The 23606-nt window shown below is 45.1% G+C and overlaps 2 protein-coding genes across 2 annotated transcripts in view; one reads left to right on the top strand and one right to left on the bottom strand.

Annotated features, from left to right (window-relative positions):
• Nucleotides 1-8677, bottom strand: part of chchd3a (coiled-coil-helix-coiled-coil-helix domain containing 3a) — a 22005-nt gene extending 13328 nt beyond the window's left edge. Inside the window, exons 1-3 of the mRNA XM_042077864.1 lie at nt 8438-8677; nt 6647-7658; nt 699-792 (exon numbers count right to left, since the gene is read on the bottom strand). Coding sequence (XP_041933798.1) covers nt 699-792; nt 6647-7658; nt 8438-8518 — 1187 coding nt within the window. The 5' untranslated portion in view covers nt 8519-8677. The remainder of the gene's footprint in view (nt 1-698; nt 793-6646; nt 7659-8437) is intronic.
• Nucleotides 8678-10287: 1610 nt separating this feature from the next.
• Nucleotides 10288-23606, top strand: part of exoc4 (exocyst complex component 4) — a 119554-nt gene continuing 106235 nt past the window's right edge. The window contains exons 1-4 of the mRNA XM_042079565.1: nt 10288-10409; nt 11361-11550; nt 13554-13748; nt 23093-23280. Of these exons, the coding sequence (XP_041935499.1) occupies nt 10333-10409; nt 11361-11550; nt 13554-13748; nt 23093-23280 (650 nt within the window). The 5' untranslated portion in view covers nt 10288-10332. The remainder of the gene's footprint in view (nt 10410-11360; nt 11551-13553; nt 13749-23092; nt 23281-23606) is intronic.

The raw sequence follows: 23606 nt of genomic DNA, 5'->3' as shown, positions 1-23606 counted from the left end.
AGAAGATGTATTGCCCTCCTTTTGTCTATTAATGAGATGAAATTGTACTTTTCATGTATGGAGATTAGATGTTGTCTTCCACATCAAAGAGCACATGTTTCAATCTTACACTTTCGGCACTGACGTGCAGACAGAGAAGTCGCTCATGTCTATGGGCGGTCCTTCCTGACGGGCTCCATTGAAGGGGTCAGAATTATAGGTTAGGCTCATTCACAATGCAAAATTGTAAGTTACTGCCACGCGATCCTGTCATCTGCCTACAATATTGATATATCATAACATGATGGGGCGGTGGTAGTGTAGTGGTTAAGGATCTGGGCTAGCGTGCAGTAGCCTGAAAGTTGTCGGTTCAATTCCGGCTTCCACCGTTGTGCCCCTTGAGCAAGGCACTTAACCCCAAGTTGCTCCGGGCACAATGTGATCCCTTGTAATATAGCTGACATATGTAAGTCACTTTGGTCAAGAAGTGTCTGCTAAATGTAATGTAATGTAATGACAGAAGAGATAAGAAAAGGAGAAGAAAAAGTTCAGACATCACAGGAGGAGAACTACATGGTTCCCTTCAGTAGTCTCCAATGGACTGTGTGAATGGATGCAGAGAAGGGGTTCTCAGAGAGTTCTCCTGCCTGACAGCAGGGGGCTATGAGGAGGTGGGAACAGAGCAGCACATCACATTAGAGGGGGAGGCTCAGACTCACCATTGGTCGAGCTCCTGCTGGGCTTTGGTGCGCTCCTTCTCCAGGCCCGCCTGCAGCTCCTCGGTGATTTGCTTCCTCATCTCGGGCTCGTCCACTGCAAGGTCAGAACACACGCAGGAGGACGGTGAGGGACTTGACTAACCAGACAAAAGCATCTCCAGAAAGTCTGTGTATGTGTGCGTGTGTCTGTGATATTTTGTGAGGGTTGATGTGCCTGGGTTGGCATGGACTGTTTGTTTTCTGTGTACCTTCAGTCCGCTGTAGTAAGTGGATGCAAGAATAGTATTTCTTCTCCACTCCTCACTGTGTAAAGTGCTCATGTTTATTCTCATAAGTTGGACACTTGCTGCAACACTATACTTGACCGTGGGTGTCGACCTGTGTTCATTATACTAGGTGTGAATGTGTGGGTTTGTCTACAGATGTTGTACTCTTGCTGCAAGACGTGTGTGTGTGTGTGTGTGTGTGTGTGTGTGTGTTTGTGAGTGTGTGTGTGAGCGTGTGTGTGTGTGAGAGTGTGTGTGTGAGCGTGTGTGTGTGTGTGCGCGTGCGCGTGCTGTGAGGTTAGTGGGGTGGGACAGCACTCTCCCTATCCAAGGCCCCCGTGACTCATGAGGCAGACAGAGCCGCCGCCGCAGCAGCCGCCACAGAGAGCGCGAGAGCGAGAAGGAAGGGGGGAGAGTGAGGGGGCGGGAGGCCATGGCTACCACGCACCAGCAACCCCCATCATAAAAACATCATTATATTCAGCACTCTCTCCACTCACACATACACAAGAGTTCCACTTCTCTTGTGAAACTTGATATTTTATATATATACAGTACATTATACACACCACTATAGACATTATGTTCCTACATGTTCGATCATGCAGATAAATTGGCTCTGTGTCTTATCACACTAGGTAATTATCCATGAAAGTAGATGTGCAGAGGTGTGAAAGAGGTGGGTTACGCATTCCAGGTGGAGTCAGAATGACACCAGTGCTGTCACTGATATCGTTGCAAGGGCGCTCTTCATCCTGCTGGAGGATCTCCACATCCGATACAATCACTTGGGCTTGAGTTAATTAGCATGACCGGCTTCTCTGCTGCAATCAACGCAGGCGAAACTTCCCGTCGTGACGCAGGTGGGCTGAGGGGTCACTCACTGCAGCTCGGACTAGTAAACAGCTTAAACTGAGAATGTCAACACACAAGGTTGTTGAAACCAATCCACTTTGCCAATTACCTGCAACTAAGCTGAACAGCCTTAGCCAACCCACGTTCCACTTGGGGAGTACAGCTCTGGGATGCGTTGTACATCCACTAACGAGTCCATTCTTTAAAAAGAAGAAAGAAACTGCTCTATGCACCAGCACCCGTTTTCCCCACTTCAGACTGGTCTCATGAAGAGCACAATAGGTCTGAGGTGTGGAGGGAAAGGAGGCTGCTTTCGTGAGTGGAGCTTGTTACAGCCCAACACTCAGAGGCCTGTAGGCCTGTAGGCCAAATAAGCCCCCCATCTCCACTAATGGGCTGAATGAGGAGGAGACCAAAGACGCAGAGAGAGAGAGAGGGAGAGAGAGAACACAAGAGAGGAAGTTAGACAAAGTAATAGGCCGAGAGAGTGAACAAGAGAGGAGTGTAAGCAGACAGGCATGCAAAAAGAAAAAGATCAAGAGAGCGAACAACATCTCTAATTCCCAGGAGCTGCCCCATCTCTGAGCTCCACTGGAGAGGAGTTCCTCCTTGGCCTCGGCTTGCTTCCTGTGAGGCTGTTATTGAACAAAGTCTCCATGCAAGCCACAGAGCCTGCTAAGTTCACCACGGCCCTCAGGAATTAACAACAGGTCCAGCACATTGTGTACCTGATGTAAGGTGCACTTAAAGTGAAAAATGATGAACCCTTTCCTTCATGGGAACCTCCCCCAATCAGCACCGAGGGGCAAGGGAGCGGAGATGGAGTGAAATATTTATTGCCATGACACCTCAAGGCCAGAAAGATATCTGCTTGTTACCGTGACGATTGCCCCAGCTGATACCAGCTTTTCTGGCAAGAGGCTGGGCTGGCATTAATCAAACAGTGGGGCCCAGGTAATAGATGTCGGGTTTGTGAGGCTTTCCGCACGTCTCTCTCCGGGATGCCGATGTTTGATAAAAGCGAATTAAAGATATCCGCCTGATAACCGATATGGCTCCACAGGTAGCACTTTGGATTCCGGGCGACAGGAACAGGTCAATCCCATTTTTCTCGGCATCTCCCTCAATCACCACCTCTCTCTCTCTGTCCTCTATCTTCCTCTCACACTGCAAGGACACCTAAGGCCATTGGCGACAACTTTGCATTCACAAGTACATCTTTCATCAAGATGTGACTTGATTCGACTGGATCTTGAGAGGGTTAAGGAGGGAGAAAGAAAGCAAGAGATTAGGGAAGTGATGGAGAGGACAACCTGAAAAAGAGATACATTCTTCTACTTCTTGAATTGGCAACTTGAATCCCTCCTTCTTTCGCCTCACTGGAAATGGTGAGACTGGGACTCCTACTGTACTTGGCTCAAGCTGCCATGGCTTTCATCAGTTTGCATTTAATGTTTTTTATTATACGGCTCTTCACAATGCAAGTAGAATGCTCCATTGACTTGAATGGGATTTCCGAAAGTTCTAGCGGTCATTATTTCTTGGGAAAGGACCTCTGAAAACAAGAATGACCGCTGTCAATGGCAACGGAGTTTGTGCTTGGAACGTCATTCAAAAGTGAAAGCAGACGGTTGATCAGCTGTGTTCTAAAGAATGTTTGATTCAAGTTCAGCGTGTGTTGCGAACTATTTGTTTCTCAGCAAAAGCCACGACGAAACGGTAACAAATAAGTGTAAAGAGACAGATCATGGAGTTTATTTTTTCGTTTTGGCAAGTAGCCGTATAGCCTCCGCTGGCGCGTCGGGGTCCGGTTCGCCCTGTCGGGACTTATTTTCCCCATAATGACCGGCGTTCTATACATTATCCCTTACATAGTGCTCTTCTACTCTATCCATTTCTCTACTCTCATTATTCGTGTCTTCCTTTCAGTCCGTCGCCCAGGGGCTGCTTCGGTGAGTAAGCTCGGTGAATCGGGGGATTCAGAGGTAGAACTGGCCCCTAATGCAATAAATACCATCTTGAATCAGTCAAGAGGTGAGCGAGGTCACGGAAGAATCCAGAAGGACATTAGCAATCTCGTCCGACTCCCTTCCCGCTGTGTGAATCTTGAGTGAGACATGTAAATGTTCAAAGATTAAAAACTCATCATCTTCACCCCCCCCCCCACACTCCTCCTTTTCTCCTTCCTTCCATCCTCAGCCTCATTCTCAGAAGAAGCCAGCGGAGGAACCCGGAGAGGCGCTCTCGGGCAGGAGATAATGGACACGGGCGGACGGCAGGTTCTCATCAGAAGTTTCATTAACCCCCAGGACCTACTCGGAGATGGAGGGGGGGGGGGGGGAGGGGTAGCCAGGCATAATCTGGAACATTACCACTTCCTCACGCTCCAACTTCAGTACGTCTGCCCACACCTCTCCCGCCAACCCCGTCAGACAACACCACCTTGGCATTTCAAACAATTTCTCCCTTTCGTTTTTTTTCTCCAAACCACACCTACTTGCGGCTTCAGAATAATAATAACCATAATAATAATTTACTAATACATTAATAATATACTTCAAGGTAAAATACTGTCAATTGAATTGTAGGTTGCAGTTGGGGCTACTTCATGAAGTCCGTGCATGGTCGATGTATCGATATTTATTAATTAAATGCTGCATTGTCTACTTTCCTCCTGCAGGTCTTGGCAATCATCTTTAAGGAAGCTATTAAGGCAGAGGTGTGTGGGCTCTGGGCATGAATATTTATAGTGTGCAGGGAAAGTGTAGGAGGCTCAACCTTGGCCATGTGTAATCAGCACACATGGTGACACCAGTCTGATTTAGAGACTGACCGCGCCATGGAGAGCCCGCGCAATGCCGCCACTCGTGGGCACACATAATCAATCCCCCCTCATCGGGAGGGGTGCCACCTCGGGATATTGAATTGAACCCTACGGAAACCGAGTGTGTGTGCTTGTGTGCGCACGTATCCCAGACACACACACACACACACACACCAAACATAGGCAGCCAAGGTCGAACAGCTTAAAGTTTTGTGTTTACTTTTTGTTAGCAAGAGTCTTGGGAGCTGTGCAGGAAGCCACAATGTCCCACTTTTATCCTACACCCAGATGACTAACGGTGACTTCACTTTCTCTTCACAACTTTTCAACAAGAACTGACAAAAGAGCCACCTGCCATCATCAATACTAAACATGTAATGACAGTATGAGTGAGCAACAAACAGTGATTGTGATAGATCATAGCCTTATGCGCAAATGCTCCTAACAGAAAGATAGAAACCTCTCTCATCACTGCTAAAGTGTCTCATTAGAGAGTTCTAACGTGGACAGAGGTGAACTCAAACTGCTTAAAACTCTCATCATGGCAGCAGAAGCCCTACCATGGTGATGCAATCCTGCGTCATGACAGACATCTGAGAAAACCCTGACTTGCAGAGAAACAAGGAGAAGGATAACAGCTTTCACATCCATTGTTGAGTGGCTATATTATATAGGGTAACACTTAAAATAGCACCAGTGACTCATGCCTACTCAACACAAGGAAGCCTCTCATTAGCCTACTGTTAAAAGCACGGTCATACAAAAAATGTGCAGGATATCGCAATACCAAGATGGAGGATGAGAATCAATACCCCACATAGAGCAGAAAAACACAACATTTCCTCAACTCTCAGAAAACATGGGGTATGAGGATTTTTGGACTCATTTATAATTCTGAGAGCCTGTATTAGAGAGCCCTGAATGTGGAGGTGTTGAGTTTTAATCACCACAGCCACTGCACCACAGCTTTGATTGGCCTTTCCCTAATTGCCTCTCTGATTGTGCTTGGACACGGATGGAGAAACATCGCCCACCATCACCATCAAAGAGGGACAGCCTCCCACACACACGCTCACGCTTTCTGCTCCGTCCTTGCCATCGCTCAGCAGTAACCTTGAGCTAGGAGCTTCCATACTCACTCGATTGGAAGAAATGTGGAGCCAAGGGTACCGAAAGACGTTTCCAAAGTTATTGAGGAGATTTCTTTTAAATACTTTTCAAATGTGAGAAAAGGGCAAGTGTGACACCTTTGCTATGCAGATGGCTAAAATGGAGCCCTAATTACAGCATCAATTTATTAACTTTTTTACAAGGGAGAATTAATCGTTTCATTAATGTTGTGCTGATAGCCATGAATCATAATTTGGGAAAACAGGCTAAGGAAAAATAGTGACACGTCACTTTTTCCTTTTCAACGGATTAGCCTCTGCTCTGCATGACAATTCATATATTTAATGGTGCATGTACATTTCTGGATACTGGCTTTATAGCAAAACATGACATGACATGCCTGCCATTAGGTTCCAGGGAACTTTGGAGCAAGGGCATTCACCATAAATTCATTAAAGAACCAAAGCAAAACCAAGGATGGTCTATGCTGTATTTACTAAAAATGAACTGCAAGTGTGACCTTTGGTAATTTACACATAAGAGGAGGCAGATTCGTGACCTTTCTTATGTTTCTCCTGTGCGCTTGCCAACACAGAGGGTAGACTGCCCCCCCCAACAAACACATGCTGCTGCAAACTACAGCAACACAAACAGAGAAGGGCAGATATTTCATGGAATAAAGATGGAGCACTGGCAACTGGAGCACTTTTACCATGATAGCATAATAGGTCTGTGGTAGGTCATATCAATGTGATATCACTTATCTTTTTGTTTAATTCAGTGTATATTCATCCATATTTTCACATTATTTGCTAAGTTCACTTGACATTGCAGACACGTGTTCTCAGGTTATGCCATGTAGACCACAGTTCTAGAGGTGGGTGTTTACTAACCTGGTGGAGGTAACACCACGTTCTCTTCCACAGCTGGAGGAGGAGGCACAGCTTCAGCAGGAGGTGGAGCGGCTGGCTCCACAACAGCAGCGGAGGCCTCAGCTTCAGCAGGAGGTGGCGGGGCAATGACCTCCACAGGTGGAGGTGAAGTGACAATTTCTACAGGTGGAGCCATTGGCTCAACTGGTGGAGGTGGGGCTATTGGCTCAACTGGTGGAGGGGGTGCAACAACTTCGACAGGAGGTTGAGGGGCAATTACTTCAACAGGTGGGGGTGGAGCAATTGGCTCAACTGGTGGAGGGGCAATTACTTCAACAGTAGGTAGAGGGGTAATAACTTCTACAGGTGGAGGTGGGGCAATTGGCTCAACTGGTGGTGGAGGGGGAGCAACAATTTCTACAGGTGGTGGAGGAGCAACCACCTCCACAGGTGGAGGTGGGGCAATTGGCTCAACAGGTTGAGCAACAAAAATGTCCTCCATTAGAGGAGGAGGAATAACCTGTGGTGGAGGTGCAGTTATAGGCTCAACAGGAGGTGGTGGTGCAACTGGCTCAACAACTGGAGAGGGAGGTAGGACTGCCACAGGTTCTGGGGGTGGCGGGGGAACAGCAGCCTCTATAAGTGGAGGTGGGGCCACTGCTTCCGTAAGGGCTGGCAGAGTGGACACAGATTCGATAGGGTGAGCAGGTGCTGCATGCTCTTCAAAGACTGGAGGAGGAGGAGGTGCTATAACCTCCACAGTCACTGGCTGTGGAGGAGGTGGAGGCACTTTGATGGGCTCTGACAGTGGTGGAGGGGGCATTGATGTAATCGGATCAAATGGAGAGGGTATTGGTACAATGGTGGGTAAGTGCTCAAATACAGGAGGAGGGGTGGGGATTGTGGGAGGAGGTGTGGGAATTGTGGGAGGAGGTGTGGGAACTGCAGGTGGAGATGAGGGGGCCTTGGGTGGGGAACGACCGAATTGTGGAGCTGCAGGTTCCCTCATGCGGTTGATGACATTCTCAGAGAGCTGGAAGTGGAGAAGATGAAGTCAGTCAGGAGGGGGATCCACAATTCAATTCCAAGCTAGTAATGTTCGACTGGCATTGGGAACTTTTTGTGTATTGAACTGGGACTAACGGCAGTTACTTTTAGTTAGGCCTACTTCATGAATTTAATAGTTTTGTATTTTATACAAATGTTCACTATATGTATCAGCTAAGGACATCATGTCTGTGCAGCTCCCAAAAAGATAACTGAACGTGAAATTAAATTGCTGTGGGCATTTCGTTCAGTCAAGTTGATTGGAATCACAAATAACCAAGTAGGCACAGTGCACAGTTTATTCTTTAGGTTGGTAACACCTCACCACATTGTCTGCCTAGCAAGCTAGCTTTCTCATGTAAGAAGTTTCTAGCGGTGACAAGATATTAAATATGTGACATTAGCTGTCGACTGTTGCCTGATAACACTGCTCAAACACCGAGGGCAAATGCAGTTAATCTCTGTAAACACTTGGTGCGCTCAATTGGGGCACCTCATTCATTCACAACCTATTAGTACACAATGTACCGACTGGCATAGCACGCATAGCCAATTAGCCACCTAGCTAGCTAAACGTGGCTAACAAAACTAACGCTAAACAAATTCAACAGTTCCGCGACCTATGTGTCATCATGCCTAAACATAATCAGTGGTGTTATATGTTACTAGTTTAACTGTCGCTTGTGTTGTGAGTGTGCACAACTTGGCATATTTTGTGAAACTCCGTTGTTTGTTTTTAGCACCGCTCTGATTTCTGTCACTCACCCTGATGCCCTTCACAACCGTTATGTTTTCATTTTCGTCCGACTCAAAGGAGACACGGCGGGTACTATTATTGGCTCCCATATCTGACCGCTGCTGAAAAGCGATACAACCTGCGTGTAACTTCAATTCGGTGTCATGAATGTAAATTTAGCCAGAAAAGCGCGTTTCAGACTCCAGCCTGGACGCCAAGGCTAACACCGCACGCTATCATGCAAGGGCTTCAAGACACACGCTTCCGCCTCGAGCCCATCCCCTTTCAGCATCTGAAGAACAAACGCGCTGATTGGCCGATTACGAGCGTTTGCTAAAAATTGTAGCCTATCACACAAATAAAACGAGTGCTGGGGTTGGCAACTCCATGAAATGGATTGCCGGTGAACTGAAGTTTACCACGCATAGCCTATGCATTGCATTCAGATTCACTATTTGTATGCAGGACCACCAAAGTACACCAGACTTCACTATCACTATATTCTGGCCTGTGCAACACTTTTAATTTAGGTCTAACCAAAGATTTTAGAGCGGAGCACTCTGGGTCTAATATAGAACAGGTCAAATGAACCTGTGTGTGAGATTCACATTATAGTCTTTCTGCAGAGTACAGGTAGAAGTCAATGAAATGCAAGTTAACATGTAACCAGGAGTGCAAACATAGGCCTAATATTCAAAGCCTATATCGTGATTCATCTTACAATTTGAACAGTGGTGGATATTTGGAGATTTACAATAGACAAATATCATGTTGCATTTTAAACACAGAAAGAGTTTAGTTTGTACATTTGGTAGCTTAAATAAACATTTTGAAATACCATCAGAATTTGACAAACCTCAAGGCAGTCCGGTCAGTCCTGCTTGGGGTGCGAAGTAAGAAGATTTCTTCTTAAAGTGTGTTTTTTTTCCCCAGGTTTTTGAAATCTGTGCTCCTACATCCAAAAAACTGCAAAACAGAAAAAAAACTACTGGTAGGCCGTCTTTACGATGAGTCCAAATGCCACATGTTATTTGCTGGTTTGCAGGAACAGCCTGTGTGTTGTCATTTGGAAGGAGACAGCAGATTAGCAACAGACCGATGGGACATTGGCTGCAGGGCAAGGTGATAAGAACTTCCAAATTAAACTTGGAGGACAGGGGCATACCTTGGTGAAGGGGAAAAAATAGACCTGCACAGCCTCATGATTGTTTCTGTTTTCAGACAGAACAAAAAGATCACACACAGTGTTATCTCGGCAGTCCATGGCCACATCAATCAACACGGAAACTGCCACATCGACCCTACCTAAGAATCAATGCCTTCCCCTCTTTCTGTTTGTTGCCGGAGAGATTGTCAGTAGATACAGAAGAGCTGTTCTGCAGTGTTCCGACCGCCCCAATGCCACAGGCATTGTTGTATGTCCTCCAGCTTTTAGTATTTTACCAGTAATTCAAATACATTACACGCTAATAAATTCCTCTATTCACAAATCGAATTATTAATATGAAATGTAATTGTATGCTGCATAGTTTAGGCCAAGCTTAGGCCTATAGAATATTTCAAGAATCTTGTATTGAGCGTTTGTATTGAGCGTTTAAGTCCAAAGTTGGGGAAAATATGATGTTCCACACATTAATTCGTAGGCTACATCAATCTATTTTATTGAACCAAAATCAAACCACTCGTATTTCTCACTGTTTAAACGAGACATGGTTCTGCTTTTCTGTTAGAAAGGTGTGAAAGACAGAGCCTCATACGGCTTTGGTGAAAGCCTCAAACGGCAACATAGTGTAGCCTACAACTCCCATAATCCTGTTTTCATTCTCAACCGCACTTGCTGTACACGCAACTGGAGATCAGCAGCTCATTGGCTTCTGGTAGCCAGAGTGAATGTTTGTTGTCACCTTGTTTTGGGTGTGGAAAAATGGCATCCGAGACCGGAAGATACAGATCAGTTTCTAAAAGCAAAGATCCCTCCAGTTTACTTATTTCTGTTATAAGGTGAGAGCACCGCAGTATTTATTGCACCTACTTGTCTGAGTGGCTCTGTCATTGTGTTCATCGTTGGCTGACATTGTCGGGGACAAGGAGGAGCAGTCCTTTAGCCTTTTTGGCTAATGCGGCCAGCTTCTTCCTGTTGTGGTGATATATGCGTAATTTTTGTTTTTGTCGAATTATACACATTGCTTTTTTGCACACCTGTTGTTTTAAAACCTGCTCATTATTTTGAAAATGTTAACATTTTCGTGGATGTGTGGTAGTAGGCTATCTAATAGCTTGCTAGCGTTGTCCATGTCAAGCGGATGTCTGGTGTCTTGAGAGCGTGTCACCTGACAGCCGTGTTTGGAAGTTGTACTGTACTTGTATTTTGGTCTTGCTACTCAGCCCCAGGAAGACGTGTAGCTTACTGCAATCGTTAATTAACGTAAAACGTGAAGCCTTCTCAGATGGTTTGTCTGCTGTCACTGGGCGTCAACCTCTTCTCCCCTGAAATGCAGGCCTAGCTAGCTGCTTGTTTAAAAGTACCAAACCTTGCAACTTTTGGTTTGACGTGATGTTGAGTGGGATCCAGATATCAGCCCAAGTCACCTTCCACCTGGGACTGGGAGTCATTAATTGTTTATTTGTACCAAGGACATAATAAAGACTGTTGCTGTTGCTGTTCCCTTCACGCCTATCATGCAGTAGTATTAGACATATTAATATCACAGATTGTTATCTGGCAGGTGCATGATCACATATTGTAGCACTATTATATAACAATAGTTTGTCCTAATTGAATGATCTTAAAAAGAGGTTGTTGCTGGCACTGATGGAATATTAATATGTTTGAATTGCGCACTCAAATCTATCCATTGTCCATAATGGTCCACAGTATATTAAGTTGACTGGTTTGAACATCAGAAAAATAAAATCGAACTGACCTATGCCATGTGTTACACCATCTTACAGAACACTGTCCAGCAGTGACGATGTGCAGGACAGAGAGACAGAGAAGAGCCGCCTGGAGGATGCTTATGAAAAGTGTGACCGGGAACTGGATGAGAAGATTGTGCGCCACTACACCGAACTGACCACGGCAATTCGCACATACCAAAGCATAACAGAGCGAATCACTAGCTCTCGCAATAAGATCAAACAGGTGAGAGCCCAGGTATCTCACAGCTATCCATAGTAGGGGTGTAACGGTACACAAAAATCAAGGTTAGGTGTGTACCTTAGTTTTGAAGTCAACAGTTTGGTTAATGTTTGATAGGGTAAGCCTGTAGGTACTACTAACCTAAAATTCACTGTGAATATTTTTGATGAGCAATGGGAATATTATTTTGAAAAGGTGTTAAATGTTTTCTGACGTTAACTGACAAAACTGACATCTGACTGTTATGACTGTTCCGCTACTTAATATGTTTGTGTGGGACTTGAATATGAAACATGTTCCACAAGCAAAACACCTTATGTTGATTACTGTGAAAGACTACATTTGGTTTTATTCGGTATGCATATTGAACCTAAGGTCCTGTACCTAAACGGTTCTGTACAAATATGTATACCTTTACACCCCTAATCCATAGAGTGATGCACATGCATACCTCTCACCTGTCAAACCATCATATTTGGTCCCATTATGTTGTGAGATGTGTTAAAATGTGCATTTTGTAAAAGGCGAAAAGAATAAGCCCACCTGAAGTAGGCCTACTTACCAGAGGTGACGAGAAGTAATCAAATGAAACATGTAGCAGATGTCTATGTTAGCTCAGCCAGGGAAATGATGGTTTCCGTGCAGATTGTGTGTCTGCCAGCCTGTAAGCAGGAGTGCTCAAAAACTACCAGCCTGATTTGCATGGAACTTCATGGGAAGGTGTAGCATGGGCTCCTATTACATTTTGAAGAAGGTCAGAATCACTGGCTGCATTTGGTTTCACTCTTGTTAATGTTGTGAGATGCAGCATCATTTGACCTTGCCAAAGGTCTGCACTGTATGAGTGTCCTTTTAGCTTTTAATTTTTTGTTTTTTGTTGTATGTTGGATCTTCTGATAAAATAGTACATGAATGCCCTGGCATTGGAGATGTAGTATCCAATGTAGTGTTTTAACCCTGAAAGGTCACAGAAATGTATTGGTTTGGATGGATTCTTTAAATCCTAATGTCATTCCTCACAGGGTTTTTGTTGATTAGCAGATGGACCAGAGAAGCCTTTTTTCAATTTATGTTTAGTTTGTCAAGTGACTTTGAGACTTTATTGCAAATCATTTCCACATATCCCTTGCGTATCCCTCTTCTGGGGCTCTCAGCTGTCAACCGCTCCTGCCTTCTAAACAGCCATTCACTCCTCCGCTGGCTTGTGAGAAAATATCAGCAACACGTTAATACAAGTGCTAAAGCCCAGACGTCTAGACGCTGGCTGGAGGGAATTGAGCCTCACTCCCGAGCAGCTGTACGCTGACGGAGAGAGCACGGTGTGCAGAGCACTGGGATGGGGGACTGACGTCACTCTGCTGGGGTGGCTAGCTCTCTGATGGCTGGTCTCAGAGGCTCTCCCTCTCCCTCTCCCTCTCTCCCTCTCCTTCCTCTCCTTCCTCTCCCTCTCCCTCTCCCTCTCCCTCTCTCTCTCTCTCTCTCCATCATGGAGGTGTCGTGGAGGCATCCCATCCCCGTGCTCCCTGCTCAGGAGAAATCAGCTCGGGCCGGCGAGTCCTGTCAGCCTGTTGCTGATGTCTTCGATGAGAAACGCCCAGGGACTGGCACTCCACTCGCTCGGCTATAAATACACATAATTATTGAATGCGCACACAGATGCAGCTTGTTAGCATCTTGCCAGATGACCAATGAGAGTGTGTGTGTGTGTGCAGCATGTGCCTTGCCAATAACTGAGATTATCTGGAGGCCCTCCATCCAGGCTGATGAGGCATTTTTAAATCACAATGTCATATGAGGCTGGATTATGGTTTCATTAGTTGTGTTGAAAGTGGAGTTGTGACTTAAGGCATAGCTTATATGAATTTTGTTGGTGCTGAATTCAGCAGGTGACATTGCTGATGCAGGACCCCCTGGTAATCATTCCCCATTTCAGACACTGTACTTTGGCTCAAGCCTGTGTGTTACTGCTGTGTCGTGTGTGTGTGTGTGTGCTGTGACGTCCGCAGGTGAAGGAAAACCTTCTGTCCTGTAAGATGCTGCTGCACTGCAAGCGAGACGAACTGCGGAAGCTGTGGATCGAGGGCATCGAGCACAAGCACGTGCTCGACCTGCTGGACGAGATCGAGAACATCAAGCAAGTGCCCCAGAAGCTGGAGGCCTTCATGGCCAGCAAGCACTACCTGCACGCCACTGACATGCTGGTGAGTTCACGTGTGTGTGTGTGTGTGTGTGTGTGTGTGTGTGTGTGTGTGTGTGTGTGTGTGTGTATTTTTGATGATGCTGTCAATGATCAATCAATGTTGTCCAGGATATATCATCAATATCCTCATCATAAATAAAGCATATCAGTGTATGGCTTTTGAAGAATTGGGAAGGATTGTCTGCTAAATTAATATACATGTAACTGTCAGGATATTGATAGTGTATCCATGCATATGTACATGCATGCATATATATATATATATATGAGTGTGTGTGAATGCAACATGTGGGAAAAGTTTTCATTGAAGAGTATTTGAGTTGTCGTCTTATTTTCCCAAAAAGTACCCAGTACCCTACCAGCTTGGTGATTAAACAGCTCATTACTGAGGCAGAGCTAGGGAGACACTCGCCCACATGGTTGCCCTTCGCATCACCGGGGGGTAAGGTGGCTGGTGGCTGTGTGATGCTCGGGAAAGGGGCCCCACAAACTTCATCAAAGCAGGGAAGGTGGAACTCCAGGTGCGCTCGGCTCTTCTGGACTTTGATGTGCTTTTTTGGCTCATCACAGGGGACCGCCGTGGGGGTGTGGTGCTTTAGGAGGAGTTAGGGGGTGTTCTCTTCTCACCATGGGTTCCTTTACCATGCACCGGCCTGCACCTCCTGATAGACCCTGGAAATAATTAGCCAGACAGAACAGCCTAAAGTCAAGCAGCAGACTGATTCAGTGAGTCCAGGCAAATCCACATGAAGCTTAAGATTTGTCTGCACAAAGGCTGCCAATGTGCATTACCATGCGTACCTTTTTTTCAATTTGCATCTTGATCAGAGTTGCCTTGTACCTGTCTTCCATTCTCGGTGCGTCTCTCTCTCTCTCTCACTCACACACACACACACACACACACACACACACACACACACACACACACAGTGCTGTGTGGTAACTCTATCCTGTTTCTGTCATTCCAGTAAGACTCCCTGATGTTTTCATTCCAGACGTGCTGTCACTCATTACCCTACTCATCTGTCAGATTTACGTCTCCTCTGGTTTACAGCTTGCCCTCTCCCTCTCTCTCTTTCTCTTTCTTTCTCTCTCTCTCTCTCTCTCTCTCCATCCCTGTCTTTCAGTAGCACCACCCCCAACTCCACTGTTGTTGTCTTCCCCCCTATCCTCCTCTCCTTCCCTCCCTCCATTCCATTTTCAGTGTAATATTCTCTGTGGCCCTCACTAGATAACTGGGCTGTTAGCTGGGCTTATTAAAATGCAAACAGTGCTCAAGAAGCGGGTGGTTTAGTTGTGGCTGCGAGATCTGAGCCAGTCAAAGCTAATGCCTTTTGTTTGCAAACACGCACAGTGAAGGCTTCACTTCTAGGGGAAATAACAAACATCACTAGGGGAAATAACAAACATCAGCCCTCATCACTCTCCAAACTCATTCAGCAGCCTGTCTGCTCTCACCGCTCCTGTTCTCCCCTCTTTCCTTACTCACTCACACTCTCTCTCTCTCTCTCTCTCTCTCTCTCTCTCTCTCTCTCTCTCTTCACTCACTCACTCACTCACTCACTCTCTCACTCTCTCACACACACACTCTCTCTCTCTCTCTCTCTCTCTCTCTCTCTCTCTCTCTCTCTCTCTCTCTCTCTGCGCATGGACTGAGTGAGTGGGCGGAGCCGGAGCGTCTGTGAGTGAGCGTTGTGTGAGTGAGGCCGCTGTGCCTTTTCTTACCTGTTTTCTCTTTCTTACTTTTTCTGTTTTTTATTATTTTTTTCCTTTGTTGTTTGTTTGTCTTGTTTGTTTTTGGGTTGGTAGGGTTAGGGGTTAGTGGAGTGCGTGTGTTTTTGTGGTTTTACCTGGGCGTCAGCTCCTGGTTTGGAGTATGGCTGCCTCAGGTAACACTAGGGGAAAGTTTGTTTGTCTCACGCGGCGGCATGGTATAAAGATATCCTCTACCGCCAGCGTAGAAGAGTGTAGCCTGGCAGTAGGTGAAATGGTTGGGCATGACAAAGTTTTGTCTGCTGCTCGTATGAATCAAGCAATCGTTTTGTTCCTTGAGTCCGTGGAGTTGGCCAACTTAGTGGTTGAACGCGGAGTAGAAATTGATGGTATTTTTAACTCCGTACTCCCTTTGTCTACCCCATCTAGGAAAGTAATCATTTCAAACATACCACCTTTCATTAGTGATGACATTCTTGTCCAGTCTCTATCCCGCTATGGCAAATTAGTTTCCCCGATCAAGAAGATCGCCATTTCCACGAAGTCTCCGCTTTTAAAGCATGTGGTATCTTTTAGGCGATATGTTTACATGGTTTTAAACAACAACACAGATGATCTTGATTTGACTTTGAATATCCAGGTCGACGATTTCAATTATGTCATATATGTCACAAGTAATCTGATGAGATGTTTTGGTTGTGGTTTGACGGGTCACCTAGTGCGTGCCTGTCCAGAAAAGTGCCCCAATACTACCGCCAATGTCAATGGTCAAAATGAGAATACTGGGGAGGGACAGTCTGCCAGTGATGAGGGGCCCACAAATGGTGGAGAGGCTGGGGTGGATGGTGATCAGTCACCAGGGGAAGGTTCTTCTAATGCCGATGCACCTGAAGTTAGACCATCAGATCAGGATGTGTCTGATGAGACAGTAAGGAACGGGGAAGAGGGGGCCGAGGCTGAAGCTCCAGAAAATAATGTTATGCATACTGATAACTCGCCGAATTCCAACGTACTAGATCTTTCGGAGGACGCTTGCGGGGAGGATAGTCAGATCATGGAAACAGAGGAAGTTCCCTTTAAAGTTCCAAAAGGTCTGAAGAGGGAAAGGGCTCGAGCTGAGTCTCATAGAAAGGTAAAAAAGAAAGATCTGGTTGTTGACGTTAATTCTACTGATGCAGAGAGCGAGGGGGAATTTTCTGATTGCAGCCTAAGGTGCAGTCTTCCCCAAAGCGGCTACACAGGGCGCGAGTACACTGTGGATGATTTAAAAACGTTTCTGAAGCAGACTAAAAATGCTAGGTGTGTTCAAGTTGATGAATACTTTCCCGATGTTGAACAGTTCATCGCTAAAACGAAGCTGTATATGGCCGAAGGTAGCTTTACTAGGCAGGAGGTCTACCGTTTGAATAAATTTCTCACAAAACTTAGAGCTCTGTTGAACGCTGATAGCCAGTCCACCCCAGCCCCTGTTAATTCCCAATGAATATGTTCTTTTTTTGCACTTTTTCCTTTATACTTATGAGTGGGTTTCAAATTGCTTCGCTTAATTTGAATGGAGCAAGAGACCGCACAAAGAGGGCGATGCTTTTTGAAACAATTAAAGAAAAAGCTATTGATGTTGTCTTTGCGCAGGAAACCCATACTGACGCAAGCAATAGCTCTGATTGGGCTTTGGAATTTGGGGGGTTATCGATCCTAAGTCATAATACCTCAACTAGTGGTGGCGTTGCTATTCTTTTTTCAGGTAGCTGTATCCCCTGTTCATATGAGGTTGATGAAATTGTTAAAGGTAGACTCTTGAGAGTCAGAGCTCAATATGAAAATACTTTTTTTGTTTTTGTGTGTGTCTATGCCCCAACGGTTGGGAGGGAGAGAATTATTTTCTTAAGTATCCTGGATGATCTGTTAAAGAATTGTGATTCTGGGGAGTGTTTACTTCTTGGTGGGGATTTCAACTGTACTGAGCTAGCTATTGATAGGAATCATGTAGAGCCTCATATGCCATCACGTAGAAGGCTCATTGAGATAATGAAGTCCCACGACCTTTCTGATTTATGGAGGAACTTTCATATAAAGCAGAAACAGTACACATGGGTCCACTCAAATAATAACATATTATCTCTGGCAAGATTAGACAGGTTCTATACCTTTAAACATCAGTTCAGTTTTTTTAGAAGCTGTCTCATCCTGCCAGTAGGTTTTTCCGATCATAGTATGGTGCTTTGTAATTTTTTTGTTAGTGCCACCAGATATAAGAGCGCATACTGGCACTTTAACACTAGTCTTTTGAATGATGGTAAGTTTAGGGATGTTTTCAAGTTTTTCTGGAAGGATTTTAGATCCACAAAGCAGTCTTTTCAGTCTGTGCAACAGTGGTGGGATTTTGGAAAGGCCCAGATAAAACAGTTGTGTCAGCAGTATACTTCCTGTGTCACAAGAGATATAGCTCAACGCATGAAATTGTTGGAAAATGAGATACTGGAGCTCCAAGGTTTAGCTGAAAGTACAGGTAATCAGTTATATATGGAAAATTTGAAAATAAAAAAGAATTGTTTGGCCAACTTGCTGGGCATTAAAGCACAAGGAGCTCTGGTCAGGTCTCGCTTCCAGTGTGCAGAATTAATGGATGCACCTTCCAAATTCTTTTTTAATCTGGAAAAGAAAAATGGCCAAAAACGGCTTATACATGCTTTGGTTTCAGAAACTGGAGCCCTCTTATCTGACGATAAACAAATTCGTGAGAGAGCAGTTGATTTCTACAAGGTTTTGTATAGGAGTGAAATCTCCTATAAACAGGCCCTTGACAGTCCTTTTTTGACGAATCTTCCTAAGGTATCTAGAGAAGCTAATTGCGACCTTGGAAGGGTGATTACCCTGGCTGAGTTGGAAAAGGCCCTCCATGGTATGGAGTGTGGCAAGGCACCGGGGATCGATGGTCTGCCGGTTGACTTTTATAAGTCTTTCTGGACAGAAGTAGGCGCAGACCTACTGGTCGTTTTGAGGAACAGCTTGGCCAAGGGGCAGCTGCCACTCAGTTGTCGCAGAGCAGTTCTTACTCTGTTACCGAAGAAGGGAGATTTGAAGGATATCAGGTCATGGAGACCCGTGTCTGTTCTATGTGCGGAATATCGGCTGCTCTCTAAGGTTCTTGCTAATAGACTCAGTGAAGTTTTAGGGGAAGTCATTGCACCTGACCAGACCTACTGTGTGCCGGGCAGGCTTATTTGTGATAATATTTCTTTTATTAGAGACGTTTTGGAAATTGGTAAACTTTTACATTTGGACTTTGGCCTTGTTTCTGTTGATCAGGAAAAAGCTTTTGATAGAGTTGAACATAATTATTTATGGAGCGTCTTGACTGCTTTTGGCTTTAATCCTGTTTTTATAAAGAAAATTAGAGCTCTATACTGTGACAATGAAAGTATTCTGAAAATTAATGGTGACTTGTGTGCTCCTTTCAAGGTTTTTAGGGGAATTAGACAAGGATGCCCCCTCTCTGGAATGCTGTACTCCTTAGCCTTTGAGCCCCTGTTGGTACAGTTAAGAGCCAAACTAAAGGGTGTAACTCTTCCTGAGTGTAACATCTCTTTGAAGCTATCAGCTTATGCGGATGATGTAGCTATTCTGATTGAAAGCCAAAGGGATGTGGACACCATGTTAAATGTTTTTACTGATTTTAATCGGTTATCATCTGCCAGAGTTAATTGGGGAAAAAGTGTGGCCCTGTTGGCTGGAAAATGGCCTGATGGCACACCGTGCCTCCCAGGTGGGTTAACCTGGTCTAGGGACGGGTTTAAATATTTGGGTGTGTTTCTTGGAGACGATAACTTTGTTCTAAGGAATTTTGAGGGGATTGTTGAGAAGGTTAAGGGCCGTCTTGGCAAGTGGAGTTTTTTAATTAAAAAATTGTCCTATAGGGGCCGTGTTCTAATAATTAACAACCTGGTGGCTTCATCCCTTTGGCACAGACTTGCATGTATAGACCCTCCAGCACATGTTTTATCTAAAATACAATCTATTCTGGTTGATTTCTTTTGGGATGGTCTACACTGGGTCCAACAAGGCGTGCTTTTTTTATCCAAGGATGAGGGTGGACAAGGATTGGTCCACCTGCAGAGTAGGGCAGCAGCCTTTCGTCTTCAGTTCATACAGAGACTTTTGGATGGACCTGTAAATTCCAGTTGGAAGGCTGTGGCTTGTGCCATCCTAAGAACTTTTGAAGGCTTGGGTCTGGATAGGACCCTCTTCTGGATGAATCCTGCCTTAATGAACTTAAACAAGCTCCCTGTGTTCTATCGCAATACGTTTAAAGTATGGGGTCTTTTGAAAGTATGGAGACCTCAGAATACAAGTTCTCTCTTTTGGCTTTTGCAAGAGCCATTGATATATGGTTCATGTTTGGATCTTACGCATGAGAAGCATTTTCCTGCTTTTAGTGGGATGTTTTGCAAAGCGCGGGTCATCACTTTGAAGGACCTCCTGCCTTTAGCTGGGCCAGGTTTTGAGAATGCTGAAGGAGTGGCCGAACACATGAAAATGAGATCCATCCGTATAGTTAACAAATTCCTCTTGGAATTGCGGTCCCACTTCACAGATGCTAGTCTAGCAATGTTGGATCAGTATGCCAGGGGTTTAGTTATGCTAAATGAATGTGATCCTGTTCCATGTTTTAGTGTGTCCTCTGGATTTTGTAATGTCTTTTTGAAGGTTGAAGATTTTGTTTTTCTGGGTCCAAATCGCGCCTCTGGAAAGGCACTTTACAATCTTTGTGTAAAATCTCTGAATAGGAGGTGTTTGGAGTCTAGAGTTGACACACCTTGGCGTGCTGTTCTACATGTAGAACAGGATGTCAAACCACACTGGAGATCCTTTTACAAGTCACCATTAATTAAAAAGGTGGGGGATTTACAATGGAGGATTTTATATGGTGCAGTTGCTGTAAATTCTTTTGTTTGTGTTTTGAACTCTGATGTGAGGCATGAGTGCCCGTTTTGCAATGACAGGGAAACTGTTTTTCACGCTTTTATGCAATGCACACGCCTGATGCCTTTATTTTCCATTTTACAGAAACTGTTCACTTACTTCAATGAAAGTTTTTCAATGGAAACATTTATTTTTGGTTTTAATTATGTACAGAAGCGAAGGCACAAATGTCAATTGTTGAATTTTATCATTGGACAGGCTAAGATGTCTATATATGTTAGCAGGAGGAATAAGGTTGAGCATAACTCAAGATCTGATCTTTTAATGGTATTTGCAATCTTGGTGAGATCAAGGATTTTAATTGATTTTGGTTTCTACAAGGAAATGAGTGATCTTGAAACCTTTGAGATTATATGGTGTCAGGAAAATGCTCTGTGTATGGTTGTAGAGGATAAAGTGCAATTTAATACCTTGTTAGACGTTCCTGTGCCTGCTGTTTAACATACATAACTAGATGTGTCTTCTATTTATTTATTTATTTATTTTTTAATCATTCATCTTTGAGATGACTGTGTATGCCTTTTAGCTATTTGTAATAAAGGTTTTTATAAATTCAATTCTCTCTCTCTCTCTCTCTCTCCTCTCCCCCTTGCTATCCTCTCCTGTTCTCTCTCACTCAGCCACATGTGGTGAACCACCCTGTAGGAGCGCAGCATGCATCAGCGAGGCCAGTGACAGCCTGTCAGAAAGCACACTCCACACGTCTCTCTAGTCCTCTCTCTCTCTTTCTCTCTCACACACACACACCCTTTCCCATCTCTCTCTCAACTCCCTCTCTTTCTCTGTCTCTGTCTCACCTTCTTTCTCTATCTTACCTTTCTCTCTTCTCCCTCCCTCTCTCTCTCTCTCTCTCTCTCTCTCTCTCCTCCCCTCGGAGATTCCTCTTAGCTCAGTCGTGCTGATGAGACCCTTCTAATGCACAGGAGGCCTCATGTCCTTGATTAGCTTGACAGCCTGGTCTCCCTAATGATGTTAGCCAGCCCATCTTCTGTCAGCTCCGGACCCCACTGGTAACGAGACTCCCAGACAGCAGCATATAACATTATGCTTTTTTAGCATTCTTACACACACACACATTTGCAGTCAGATCAATTTGCTGATGCATATGCAACACACACATACATAAACATACATACATGTTATCACAGAGCAATTATATTAGCTGTAAGGGCTGATCATGGACTGCGGTGGGGTGCTTTTCTGCGAGTGGCCACCCATCATTTGCATGAACCCACACTTGACCTTCCCCCCCAACACACACACACACACACACACACACATGCACACACGCACACACGCAGTTCCCCCCTATTCGTGTGGTCTGTCCGGGAGACGTGCAGAGGCTGTGATGGCTCTCTGGAGTGCTATCATCTGGCCATTAGCGGCAGCTAATAAAAAAAAAAAAAATAAAAAAAAACATTAATTTACTGCCGTGGAGATTTATTAAGTACAAACATGCAATAACCGCCGGGGGCAGTGAAGGGGAGGGAGCTATGGAGGGAGGAGTGAGAATTGGGTAGACAGAGAGAAGGAGGGAGGAGAGAGAATTGGGTAGACAGAGAGAAGGAGGGAGGAGAGAGAATTGGGTAGACAAAGAGAAGGAGGGAGGAGAGAGAATTGGGTAGACAGAGAGAAGGAGGGAGGAGAGAGAATTGGGTAGACAGAGAGAAGGAGGGAGGAGAGAGAATTGGGTAGACAGAGAGAAGGAGGGCAGAGAAGAGAAGGGGTAAAAGAGTCTGTGGCAAAGGGGAGGCTGAATAGCTATGATCTGCATTAAACAACAGCAACAACAGAATTCTTTACACATTTCCCCTTGTTTTATCCCAAGCAAGTGGCCTGTGGTCACCTGTTAAACTGTCTGTCCTCTGGAGCACTTGCATGCACGGTCCTCTGAGGTAACCCACTTGTTTTAGCTCCTAACGGCGTCGGCATTGCAGTAATAATGGAATGGTGTGATTTTGTTTTGGTGCTCTTTGGGTTCCTGTCCTCTCTAATGGATCTCCCTCCCCTATCTCTCTCTAGCCCACAGCGTGAGATGAGATGGTGTGCGGAGGGGCCCTGGCCCGGCCGATTTACTGCTGAAATAAACACCCCGAAACCCCCTCGGCTGATTTATTCAAACCCATTAGCTTCCGGCGTGGCAAATATTTGTGTCCTAAGTCTGCAACTTTTTAATGGCCGCGGAGATATTATTTGTGCAGTGGGGGACGTTGGATGGCCCTGGGAAGCTCTAGTGTGTGATTATACACACACGCTCCCTGCATCATAAACCTTAAATGACATATCTTGCACAGCACTACTTCTCTGTTTGTTCTTAATCAGTTTCAGGCAGAGGCGCACAAACTCGTGCAATGAAGTGTTGATGCGAGCTGTGTTGCTTCATCTCAAACTCTCATGAATATGTTAACTGTGTCAAAATATTCTGGATAGCTGGAGATATCCTGTGGTTTGTATTTAGCCATTTAAATGTGCATGACAAGTGCATAGCAAATGGTATTTTGACAAGTATCATTATGAAGATTGTGTCTTTTATGTGAAATCCACATAGGGCAGGGGTACATGATATTGTGTGGCTAATAGATGTATTCAGTTGTGCGAAAAGCTGCCTGCGGGCGTCTGATGGACGTTGGTGTCCCCCTTTGTGCACAGGTGTCTGCGGTGGACTCCCTGGAGGGCCCGCTGCTGCAGGTGGAGGGCCTGAGCGACCTGCGGCTGGAGCTGCACAGCCGCAAGCTCAACATCCACCTGGTGCTGATCGACGAGCTGCACCGCCACCTCTACATCAAGTCCACCAGCCGCGTGGGCCACAAGAACAAGGACAAGGCGCGCAGCATGGGGTGAGGTTCTTTTAAACGCTCTGAGGATTTGTGGTTCCTTATTGCTCCTCTACTTTATTCAATGTTTTTTTTTTTTTAACTATGGTTTAAAATAGAACACAGTAAACGTTCCCAAGTCACGGGGAGAATAAGTGTCACTGAAAAAGGCAGTGGCCGCTAAGTAATGAAAATGTAAATTTAGCTAAAGGTTTTAATTGCACAACACTGGGCTCTCACCCAAAGTGCTGACTAGGTGCCAACTAATGCTATAAATGGAGTAGAAGGAGTAATGTAAATGGCAAGTCTCGTCAGTCATGTTTGATAAAGTATGACTGTGAAAGTGTCGA

The sequence above is a fragment of the Alosa sapidissima genome, chromosome 22 (genome assembly GCF_018492685.1).
Source record: "Alosa sapidissima isolate fAloSap1 chromosome 22, fAloSap1.pri, whole genome shotgun sequence".
NCBI classification, from domain to species: Eukaryota; Metazoa; Chordata; class Actinopteri; order Clupeiformes; family Clupeidae; genus Alosa; species Alosa sapidissima.
The sequence above is the reverse complement of the archived record's forward strand: the minus strand, read 5'-3'. Positions and strand labels throughout refer to the sequence as shown.